The 11,182-nt window shown below is 46.5% G+C and overlaps 1 protein-coding gene across 2 annotated transcripts in view; it reads left to right on the top strand.

Annotated features, from left to right (window-relative positions):
* The window catches only part of AGO3 (argonaute RISC catalytic component 3), a 13,797-nt gene extending 5,008 nt beyond the window's left edge, over positions 1 to 8,789 (top strand). Inside the window, exons 6-18 of one of the 2 annotated variants that reach the window (XM_010142443.1) lie at positions 1,512 to 1,599; positions 1,742 to 1,889; positions 2,206 to 2,330; positions 2,856 to 2,973; positions 3,156 to 3,289; positions 3,732 to 3,916; positions 4,181 to 4,340; positions 5,051 to 5,141; positions 5,709 to 5,903; positions 6,256 to 6,390; positions 6,717 to 6,818; positions 7,513 to 7,712; positions 8,330 to 8,789. In XM_010142443.1, coding sequence (XP_010140745.1) covers positions 1,512 to 1,599; positions 1,742 to 1,889; positions 2,206 to 2,330; positions 2,856 to 2,973; positions 3,156 to 3,289; positions 3,732 to 3,916; positions 4,181 to 4,340; positions 5,051 to 5,141; positions 5,709 to 5,903; positions 6,256 to 6,390; positions 6,717 to 6,818; positions 7,513 to 7,712; positions 8,330 to 8,438 — 1,790 coding nt within the window. In that variant the 3' untranslated portion in view covers positions 8,439 to 8,789. The remainder of the gene's footprint in view (positions 1 to 1,511; positions 1,600 to 1,741; positions 1,890 to 2,205; positions 2,331 to 2,855; positions 2,974 to 3,155; positions 3,290 to 3,731; positions 3,917 to 4,180; positions 4,341 to 5,050; positions 5,142 to 5,708; positions 5,904 to 6,255; positions 6,391 to 6,716; positions 6,819 to 7,512; positions 7,713 to 8,329) is intronic. The other variant, XM_010142444.1, reaches the window with a different exon arrangement.
* Positions 8,790 to 11,182: the final 2,393 nt, after the last annotated feature.

The raw sequence follows: 11,182 nt of genomic DNA, 5'->3' as shown, positions 1-11,182 counted from the left end.
TTGTGTTTGTAGCCTGGGCAGAGATGGGCGACTGTCAGCTGTCTGACCTTCGCAGGCGGGGGCACTGAGGCGCGGTGGTGATACACTGAAAGTCTCCTGCTGTTTAAATGCTGAGGCCAAGTGGAAATCAATGTCAAAGCTAAGGTCACGGATTCTTTGAAAGTGTGCTGTGGCAGCAACTTCGGATAACTGGCTGCCTTGTGGAAAAACACGTACCGCTTGCTAACGTGCAGCTGAAGGCCACATTCCATTCCAAAGGAACTGCCCGAGCTGCTGGTTTGAGAAGTTTCACTCCATATACTCTACATAGTGTTTTCCCATAGCCTTTCATTCCAGTGTAATCCTCAGAGTGGAGCCTCAAAAGAGCTCGGCTCTTCAAAGTTCTGCCCTTAGAAGCTTGTGTTACTTGATGGAAGTTTTCGCTATATTGAAATACTGGACAGCAAAAAAGTAAATCTGACCTATAGTCAGAAACTGATGTGTTCACAGAACAGCCATGAGTGAAAAAAGCTTAAAGGAATTATTTTGTAGTGGTCCTAACATGCCTCCTTTGTCTGTCTGTCTGAAGACCTGTCTGTCTTCATTCTGAAAGACAGGTACCTGGAGGAGGAGGAGCTGTCTCTTTCTCGATCCTGGGTTCCTTGGGCACTTCATACCGTAGTCAGACAATGATGGAGGGTTATGTTTGCTGTCAATATTTTTTTTCCATGCTGTGGTATCTGGGGACTCCAGCCAAGATGTTGTAATCTTGGTGTAGTGAAGCAAACACTGCGTTAAAGAATTGGTGGCGTGAGCAGCTCTGTGGGAGGGCAGTGCCTTCTGTGGTGTCACAGCAGATTAACAACAAGGCAGTGAGTGGGTTCCAGATACCTGTGTATTCACCTCCCTCTCTGCTGGGCTGCAGGTCGGGTCAACTGTCCTGGCTGTGCCCCCTCCCAGCTTCTAGTCAAAATTGGCTGTACCCCAGCCAAACCCAGGATGATGCTCTGCCAAGGCAGTGGTATTGGTGTTTGATGATGCCATCCTCTAGGTAACACCGTGGTCCCATGTGAACTGAACATGGTATCTGCTCTCTGGTATGGAGAGACCCGATTCAATGTGGGGTGTTCAGCCTGCATCCGCTGTGCACGCGAGCCTCAGCAGGACAAGGCACCCGAGGGCTCTCTTGGAAGCCCTTGCTGGTGGACTGTAGGTTGGCTCTCCTGGGTCACAAGGCGGTGTTTTCAGCTGCCTGTTCTCCTGTGGGCTCAGGAAAGACATAACAGTGTGCCGATGCGCTGCAGCACTGCTGTGATAAGCTCCGTACTCGCAGCAGATGTTGAGTCTGCTCTGCACACGCAGCTCAGGCAGTGCGTGCACAGGGCACAGCAACAGCCTTGGGGGAAGGCCTTGGGAGGCTGGTGCTGCTGCTGGCGCTATTTTTGCAGACGGAGAGGCAGGGCTGGCAGCCTCTGCTCTGGATCTTCAGCTGCTCAAATTCTGACATCAGGGGTTTGGGTACTTTTGTGCAGGTCTGAAGGTAGAAGTGACTCACTGTGGAACGATGAGAAGGAAATACCGTGTTTGTAACGTAACAAGAAGGCCTGCAAGTCATCAAACGTAAGATGCTTTTTGTCAGAGCATAAAATGTATGATAGCTTAACACTGACTGTGTAACAGGACCTGAAATGATACTGGTTTGGGGGATGTTGATACCCGCAAATAAGATTTCTGCAAATTTTATTAAAACGTGTCTTTTCAGCTTTCCTCTGCAGTTAGAAAACGGGCAAACTGTGGAGAGAACAGTAGCACAGTATTTCAGAGAGAAGTACAACCTCCAGCTGAAATACCCTCATCTGCCCTGCCTGCAAGTGGGACAGGAACAGAAACACACCTACCTGCCTTTAGAAGTAATGCACTTGTTCTGCTAAACCAGCTCGGGACAGGGGGGCGGCATTGCTTGGCACAGCGTGGCGCAGCAGCGCGCTTCACAGCAGGAGCGTGTTTACGTGTTCACACCTTCTTACTCTTTTATTTCGCTGAAGACTATCTACCTTTTAAAAGGGCTTTAGAGTTTAGAACTAAGACTTTGCAGTTGTTGGACGCCTCGGGGTGTGTGTCAGGGGGAGGTTTGTAGCAAGAGTGTAGTGATGTGTGTGTGCCATGTGGAGGGGTCTGTTTCCAAGCACTCCTGTTGCATGTTGACGCTTTTGGTTTTTCGTTAAGGTGTGTAACATCGTGGCTGGCCAGCGGTGCATCAAGAAGCTGACGGACAATCAGACATCAACGATGATTAAAGCAACGGCAAGATCTGCTCCAGATAGGCAAGAGGAAATCAGCAGACGTAGGGTGTGTACCATCGTGGCTGGCCAGCGGTGCATCAAGAAGCTGACGGACAATCAGACATCAACGATGATTAAAGCAACGGCAAGATCTGCTCCAGATAGGCAAGAGGAAATCAGCAGACTGGTGAGTTCGTCAGCTGCAGTTCGGTGCAATTGCTCCTACCTGAAACAGTTTTTGAGCTGACAAGTTAGTCAAATTTTCAATTAAATGAGGCTGTTCTGGAAAGTACGGAAGACCTGAATGTGCAGTAATAAAATAATGTTAATCTTGGGTTTGCTTGTCTCTAAAGAACAACTTGAACATGTATCGCCACAAACGAGCACTTGAGTAACTAAGGGAACAAAAAACTCGTCATCTGTTATATCTCTTGGGTTGAGTGTTGAGCAGTTAAACCTGAGCCGTTTTCGATGGCTTGAAGGTTATAGAATACATGTAGAACACTGCTGCAGTGTTCCTGGTCGTCTTTCGTTTGTTGTATGAACCACAATTAGATGCTTCTGTAATGTGGAAAATCTCATCTTCTAGGTGAGAAGTGCAAATTATGATGCAGATCCATTTGTTCAAGAGTTCCAGTTCAAAGTGCGGGATGAGATGGCCCACGTGACGGGGCGCGTGCTCCCAGCTCCCATGCTGCAGTACGGAGGACGGGTGAGGCTTTGGCCTTTCCTTTTGTTTCTGTTTTGGAGAGTGATTTCCCCTGCGCATCGCGGGGTTAGGCGGTTCGGCTGTGTTGTGTGGTACAGGGTAATGTTTGAATGGTAACCTATGGAAAATGGCAACGGCTTCTTCTTTCCCTCTCGCTTAACTATCTGTTGCTTTTGTTTCCACAGAACCGAACGGTGGCAACCCCAAGCCATGGGGTCTGGGACATGCGTGGGAAGCAGTTTCACACTGGCGTGGAGATCAAAATGTGGGCTATAGCTTGCTTTGCAACGCAGAGACAGTGCAGAGAAGAAATACTGAAGTAAGGCATGTCATGGTTCAGGCCTCGGACTGGTCTCTTAATGAAGAGAAAACATGAACATAGGACTTGTAACGAGCATTTTACCTGGTGTAAATCATCTAAGGTGTTAGGGAGAGAATCCGAGCTGGTTTGCCTCCTTGCTGGCAGCTCCAGTCAAACCCTGTACCTGGGTATGCTGTGGGGTTTTGGTGCCGCTTCACGCAGTGTTCCTTCTCGTGTCTTCAGTGAAGCACTAAAGGTGTCTAAACTGGTTTTTTCTCTGTTCTGTCCTGTGGTCTTTCAAAGCTCTGCAGCCTCCACACAATGAATGTTCTTAAAATGCTGCTTTGAGAGCTATTTGGAATTGTCTTCATATGAGTGTTACCGTTCTTTCATCCCCTTCTGCTGTGGCTGGTGTGTGCTATTGCTACTGCAAAAATTCAAAACCTTCTCATCTGTGTAGGGGTTTCACGGATCAGCTGCGCAAGATCTCGAAGGACGCGGGGATGCCGATCCAGGGCCAGCCCTGCTTCTGCAAGTACGCCCAGGGCGCAGACAGCGTGGAGCCCATGTTCCGACACCTCAAGAACACCTATTCGGGGCTTCAGCTCATCATCGTCATCCTGCCAGGGAAGACGCCAGTGTATGGTAAGAGAACTCCTTGGTCTACCTGTTTGGTCAAGTATTGTTCTGAGAAATTCGCTGCCCAGCACGTTAGAAAATTCTTCAGGATCATTATTTAGACATTAGGAATCCATGTTTTGTGTCTGAGGCTGAAATGAACTGGAACATGCAGATAAGTTGGAAGTTATTTTGCAGCGTACATTTAACTTTTTGTGACTTAAGCTAAGATCAAAATGCAGCAGTAATTTCAAATGGACTCAAGTTGTGTTCCTGGTATTTGCTTCTCAGCGGAGGTGAAGCGTGTGGGAGATACGCTGCTGGGAATGGCCACGCAGTGTGTTCAAGTCAAGAACGTCATTAAAACATCTCCACAGACCCTGTCAAATCTGTGCCTGAAGATCAATGTTAAACTAGGAGGAATCAACAACATCCTCGTACCTCATCAACGGTGAGACTCGTTGTGGAGACTGCTGGCAGTTTTGTTCTAACGGATGCAGTTGCGTTTGCTGCTTAGCACCAAAATGAAAGCAGGGCCAAGTTTTAAGTTGAAACATGCTTCTGGTAATTGAGGTAGAACTGAATTCCTTCTAGCACAGGCTCTGAGTGGTTGTGGGCCCCTGAGGGAGGTGACTAGAAATTTGAATTTAATCTGATCTTTACTAGAGCGTGTCTGTTCTTTGAGTGGGAATATGCACAGAGCAAGGGAGCGAGCCAGAAAAATAACATAAAACCATGGTGTGTGTGTGAGAGAATCTCTTGAAGGCGCTGGGAGACCATCCTGCTGCTTAAATCCTGTAAGGCAGGACAATGTGTGTGCTGCTGCACCCAGCCATTGGTCACGTGGCCGATGCCGTCCAACACTGATCTCCAAGCATGGCGCATCATTCTGTAGAGTGGTGGTGGCTGTAAGAAGCTGCCTGTCCTGTCCACGGGTAGCTCTGGTGCTCTTCTCCAGGGGAATTCTGCCGTTGTGCAGTGGCAGTGTGTCTTGGACTGGGTGCTGTGGTGGTTTTGCAGTTCACAGCGCGTGCACAAAGGTTGCATTGTGAGGCCAGCGCACCTGATAAGGCTTCTCTGAAACAAAACCCCGCATTGAGCAATAACCTTGAGCCAACTGTTCATCTGCAAGTGTGACTTAGCACTTTTTTCTTTTTGAAGACCTTCTGTGTTCCAGCAGCCAGTGATCTTTTTGGGAGCTGATGTCACCCACCCTCCTGCTGGAGACGGAAAGAAACCGTCCATAGCTGCTGTAAGTGTTAGTACATCAGCATCGGGTTTTCATCTTGGGTAAACATAGTTAGAGGCCTGGTTTGGCAGGAATGTTTTTGATACCTCTTACCTTTTGTGTTGGTACAGTCCAGCAGATTAGGGTGGTGGTTGGATGCTTGGTCAGTCCCTTCCTGTTTTGTCCCCTTGGTATTTTACTTGGCATTGGTTGCAGTTACAGACACTGTGTCCTTGTTACAGTGACTAAAGCAAACTGCAGTGTTTCACTGTGTAAAAGGAGAGAAAACTTCAAAGGAGAAAGGTCTGTCTGGATTATCAGAATATGCATGAGTGTGCCGTCAACAGCAGGGAAGACTCCAAGGCAGATGAATTCTGCAGATGGATAGTGTGTTTTGGGGTGCTGGATGGCGAGTTTTATATCCCTGTGCAAAAGGTGTTGAACCTGTACCCAACTACAAGTTCCAGCTGAAAATGTTACCATGGGGCTTGTTTTAATGTAGGCATCTTTTACTTGAAAATTGCTGTTCTTGGCTTTTCAACTGTTTGAATTTTTATCTTGAGCCATTACTGACATTATCTTCTCCCGAAGGTTGTAGGTAGTATGGATGCTCATCCAAGCCGGTACTGTGCCACGGTGCGAGTGCAGCGCCCCCGGCAGGAGATCATCCAGGATCTGGCCTCCATGGTGAGAGAGCTGCTCATCCAGTTCTACAAGTCCACACGGTTCAAGCCCACGCGGATCATCTTCTATAGGGACGGGGTCTCTGAAGGACAGTTTCGACAGGTTGGTTCATTTGTGGGTTTCCTGAAAGACTGTGTAACTGTGATAACCCCCGTTCCCCTGTTGGATAGCTGTGCTGCTTGGGTCGCTTGCGTTTACACCAAGATAGCACAAAACAGTTGAGACTAAAGGAGGTAATTTCTTAAGCATGTTGGGTAAGAAAAGTTGTAACTTCTTTCCTGTCTGGCAAGGAGAGTTCTTAGAACTTGGGACATGATATATTTCTGACAACTTCCTGAGATTGCTAATTATGTGGCAAAGTTGCACTTGGTGTTAACTACAAACCATTTATTAGGTGTCGCATGCAGAATACAATGGAAGGCAAACCCAACCTGTTCTGTTCTCGGCCTTGCAGGTATTGTACTACGAGCTGCTAGCCATTCGGGAAGCCTGCATCAGCCTGGAGAAGGATTACCAGCCTGGAATAACCTACATCGTGGTGCAGAAGAGACACCACACACGATTGTTCTGTGCCGACAGAACAGAGAGGGTAATCGTTGCCCCCGCTCATGGTAGCCTTAGCTGAAAAGCTTGATGTCAAGCACTTCACTGCTGGGAAAGGTGTTAGACTGGGCTTCTCCGTCAGTGGGATTGTCTTTGCGTTCGGGGGTGTTGAACTGACAGCAGAAGGTTCTGGCTGAGGTGGGGCAGAGCCGTACAGCAGCCTCACCAGACATCCTGGGCTGGTGCGGTGACATGCTCCGAACGATACCGAGGCAGAAAGTGGCGCCCGTTGAATAGAAACTGTGTTTTCAGTTATGGCCGAGGTGTGTAAACAGTTGTTAGCCATACTTTTTAACCGAACCTTTTCTCTAGGTTGGACGCAGCGGCAATATTCCAGCTGGAACAACTGTAGACACAGACATCACACATCCCTATGAGTTTGATTTTTACCTCTGTAGCCATGCTGGAATACAGGTACGATTGTTTCTGAGTAAGTTAACCTGAACTTAAAACATGTCGGGTTTCTCCCTTTGTGACGCTTGTGTTCGCAAACAGCTGTTTAGCGGGGAGATGTCATTTAGCTCGGTTTTATCTGGGATATCACATTGTTGTGGGACTAACAGTGTTACTTGCTTAAGAGGTGGTCTGTGCTATGCCTTTAAAACTTGTCTTGATGGTAAGTGATGCTTTTTATTTTAAAGAAGTGACTTTATTTTGTACCTTTGTTATTTCTGGAAATAAAACTTGCTACTTTAATGATTTATAGCCCCAGTGGAATTAACGTGACTCAAGTTTCAGTGTAATCAGTTTGGAAGACTGGAGGCAGCAGTTATTTCTCTGGGAAATGTGTCTTGGTGAGAAACAGCTTTAACGGAAGGTAGTTGAGAGTGCTGCAATCAGGGTTCAGTCATGTTGGGATCAGGTTTTGATCGCTGAGGGTTATCTAGAGGCTATATGGATTTTTTTCCAAGGATGAATAATTAGAGATACATAATCATATAAATGTTAAACTTATCTTGAGACACATTCAGGGCTGACATGTGGCTGAGTTTTCTTTGGCTGCTGTTAGTAGGAGCTCAGACGAGATAGTCTGGCCCTTTCTGAACTTTTAAAGTCTGACTCAGTGTGGAAAAGCCGGATCAGTGAATTGGTGTTCCCTTCTTCTCAGGGTACCAGCCGTCCCTCACACTATCATGTTTTGTGGGACGATAACTGTTTTACTGCAGATGAACTCCAGCTGCTGACTTACCAGCTCTGCCACACCTATGTGCGCTGTACACGCTCGGTTTCTATACCTGCGCCAGCGTATTACGCTCACTTGGTAGCATTCAGAGCACGGTACCATCTTGTGGACAAAGAACATGACAGGTAAGTGGAAGTTCTTGTCCCCATCGGTCTTTGCCCCGTTGCCAGGCACAAAGCCATCCAACTGTAGGTAATTACTGCTCAGTTTGTGGTTAATTTTCATTACCTCTGGGACTAGTCTTAAGATAATCCTTCCTGACGGCTGCTGCTCAGTGTCATGCAGGAGTGGGTTGGAGGATTCCACTGAATAGCCCTCAGATTTAAAGAAGTCAGTTTAGTTTAATAAAGAATTCTGTTATTACTGTGGTGTGGTCTGAGGGAATCAAGCCATCCTTTCATTTTTACCTTTAGAATTAGGGTAGTCGTGAATGGAGAACGTGCGAAGCGCCTTCCTCCTACCGAACTCTGCCTTGTACGTCAGAAGTGTTTTATAACCTTCAAACCACCAACAGATTTGTAACAGCCTTATTTTTAAATGAACAATCTGAGCAGTCCAGGTGAAGGGATTTGCCAAAAGCCTCGAGGTTGCTGGGTGAATAGACGAGTAGGTTTTTCTCCGTATCCAGTTCTGGTGCTGTTGCCGTGATGCTCTCCTGGATGTGGAAGAGGTGTGAAGCGGCTTTTTGATGTAGATGAGCTCGATTCACAGCCCTACTTGTGTCTCTCTTGTTTCCTCGCAGTGCTGAAGGAAGCCACGTGTCAGGACAGAGCAATGGCAGAGATCCCCAGGCCCTGGCCAAGGCTGTACAAATTCACCAAGACACCTTACGCACGATGTACTTCGCTTAAGTCAATAAAGCGGGAGCGTACTCACCAAGCGGAAGAACTGAGCAATTAAGCCACATACAATGTATGTTTCCCGTGGGGTTGGTTTATGGGGTGTGCCTCCCATCATGTGCTGGAGCTGGCGCTGGGCAGGGGCGAGAGGCTCACCCTTAAATTGACGCGAGGAAGATTGTTTACTTCATCAAGGAACACGGCACTATTATGCAATATGAAACCAGCCAACTGCTTTTTTGGCACGGAAGCACCGCCATCATTATTTTTTTTTTTTTTTTTTTTTTTTCTCGTAGTTTAACCCTCTTATGCCTTTACCTCAAGTTGCTCGGCAGCACAACTGTCTCTGCAAAAAAATAATAATGGTAGTAAAATAAAAAAATGGATGGTGTAATTTAAAAGAAGAAAGCAAACCACCTTTTATAGGAACAACCACAGTGCTCGTTGGGGGAAGGGAAGCGTGCAAAAAAAATTCCCGTTTTTTACCCCAGTGCGCTGAGGAATCTCTCTCTCAGTACAGCCATCAGGCCTGCGAACCTGAAGATATCCGAGTGCTTCTGAATGTACAGCCCTAGCTAGAGAGCATGGGGGGAGAGGAAGGGGTTTGCACACTCATCCAGTAATTTGATCGTAATTTAGCCAACTGCTGCCTTTGTGTCTTTTCACAGCTTCGGAGCTCTCGGCTCCAGTAGTTCCCTTTGACAGAGCAAAGAAGCCAGTGGTGTCCTGTGCGGGCAGGAGGGACCCAAACTCTTCTGACTCCCTGGCGAATTCACTAAAGCTGCTGTTTTACTTAGTCCAAAAGTTTCAATTATTTTTCTATCTGGCAAGTCAAATACGTTGAAGCTTCACGTGCGATCAGACGTCCCGAGTTCTATGGGATTCCGTGTAGTAAACACCAGAACTGAGACTCTAGAGCTAAGGCCTTTTGGAACCAGAGGAATGCTAGTTTACTCGCTGCCTCTCACACCTTAATGTGATTTCATACATTTGTGTGTTTGAAGTTTAGCTTCCTTTTGTTTCTTTTATATTTATTAGAGTAATAATAATGCTTTAATTTAATTATTACAGAACATATGGTCAACATCAACTTTTATTTTTTAGAAATGTAACCGTGTTTATTTTTTACAAACTGACAACTTGTTTTGCTATCTTTTAGTGCAATAAGCGTTCTCAAGAGAAACCGTGTCCATTGAGCTGATCTAAAGCAGTGTTTGCACCACTAACTGTGGGAGAATGGACACCTCCACGATTTTAAAAGGACAAAGTAAAAGCCTTAATTTTGAAAGGAAAGTTTTGTAGTCAGAAGGAATCTTGAATTTTCCTTTTTTAAATCAAAAAAAAAAAAAGCAAAAACGCGCCTAGAATCCTGCAAGCTTTCCTTGTTGCTGCAGTATTTTGATTTAACAAAGGAACTGGCCATATTTTTGGCTTTGAAATGCGGAGGACCTTTGAATTTAATGGAAAGGGTTTTTTATTCAGATCTAAGTTTTTACGTGCTCAGTTAAATCTATTTGACCTCAGTAAAATGTCTGGGATTAGTACAAGTTTTTAGGCTCTTTTCCTCTTTGATAACGACTTTCCTTTTAAAATTAAGTTATTGGTGACTTCATTTCACTTTGCAAATAAAGAGGGCTGGGACAGTTCTAACATGTCGAATCGCTGAAATGTGAAACAAATGGGACTCTTTCATTCCACTTAAAGCTAAACCAATATTTAAGATGTCAGAGACAAGCATCCGTTCAGTGAGGGGACGGGGGAGTTTTGCACTTTGTAAACTCGTGACCTGCATTTCTGACTGTTTTTATTTGCACTGGTTCATCGTGTATCTGTACTGCAGATCGTTCGTACGGGCATTGCTGTTGTCCCAGCCCTTCGGACCTCCACCTGCTCTCCACATGAAAACCAGTGGGTTGGTATAAGTAGCTTACCTCCTGTCAGCCTCACCAAATCGCTGTTTGCCAAGATACTGTATTTTGAGCCTCAAATCTGAGCCCATTCTGCTTCACCAGGCATGAATCTCCCCCGTTTTTTCTGCCAGAAAACCAAGTACTGTATTTTGTGCAGTTGTGTGCTGTATGAGGTGTCCATAGTGCTGTTCACCACGCTGGCTCGGAGCTTTCCTGACCCGCCGGTGTACATAATGTGTTTATCTCCCGGCATTGAGGAAGATGATGTAAAAAGTCTAACTTTGTAAAGTGAAAATTGCACTGGAAATAGTCCTGGTGGGGGGCAACTCGGCTTGGGGGGCTCGGGGAGGAGGGGGGAGTGTCATACCGGAGACTCAACAGACCCCAGTGTGGCTCAGCGGGGTCTCTGGGGTCCCAGGAGCTGCTGGCCTTCCTCAGCCGCACCCGCAGATCCACCGCAGCCCAGCCACGTGCTTTGGCTTCTCGCTGCACTTGCCTGTCGGCGCCTGCAAAACCCTCTGCAGCAGTGGGGGGACAGGGACTGGAGCAAGGGGCTTCCCAGATGAGTCTCTCCGATGATTTCGGTGGTCTGTGACCTGACAGCTTTCTCTTAGAAGCCCTCTTGCTGGCAGTTCTCTTCATAAAAGGTTCACATTAGGCTTTTTTTAACCAAAAATTGTTTTAAAATGGAGACTTAAAAAAAAAAAACAACCCTATTTTAAAGACTTCTTTTGGATTTCTGGCATTTAGATGAAAATTCCATTTTCAGAGCCTTCTGATGCTCCTTTCAGAGATGCTGTATGCTTCCCCCCCACCCGCGCTCAGTGACTGTGAGTTGAGAAGCTT

This window comes from Buceros rhinoceros, unplaced genomic scaffold (genome assembly GCF_000710305.1).
Source record: "Buceros rhinoceros silvestris isolate BGI_N320 unplaced genomic scaffold, ASM71030v1 scaffold20178, whole genome shotgun sequence".
Taxonomy (NCBI): domain Eukaryota; kingdom Metazoa; phylum Chordata; class Aves; order Bucerotiformes; family Bucerotidae; genus Buceros; species Buceros rhinoceros.
Note: the sequence above shows the minus strand (reverse complement) of the source record. Positions and strands in the feature narration are given on the sequence as shown.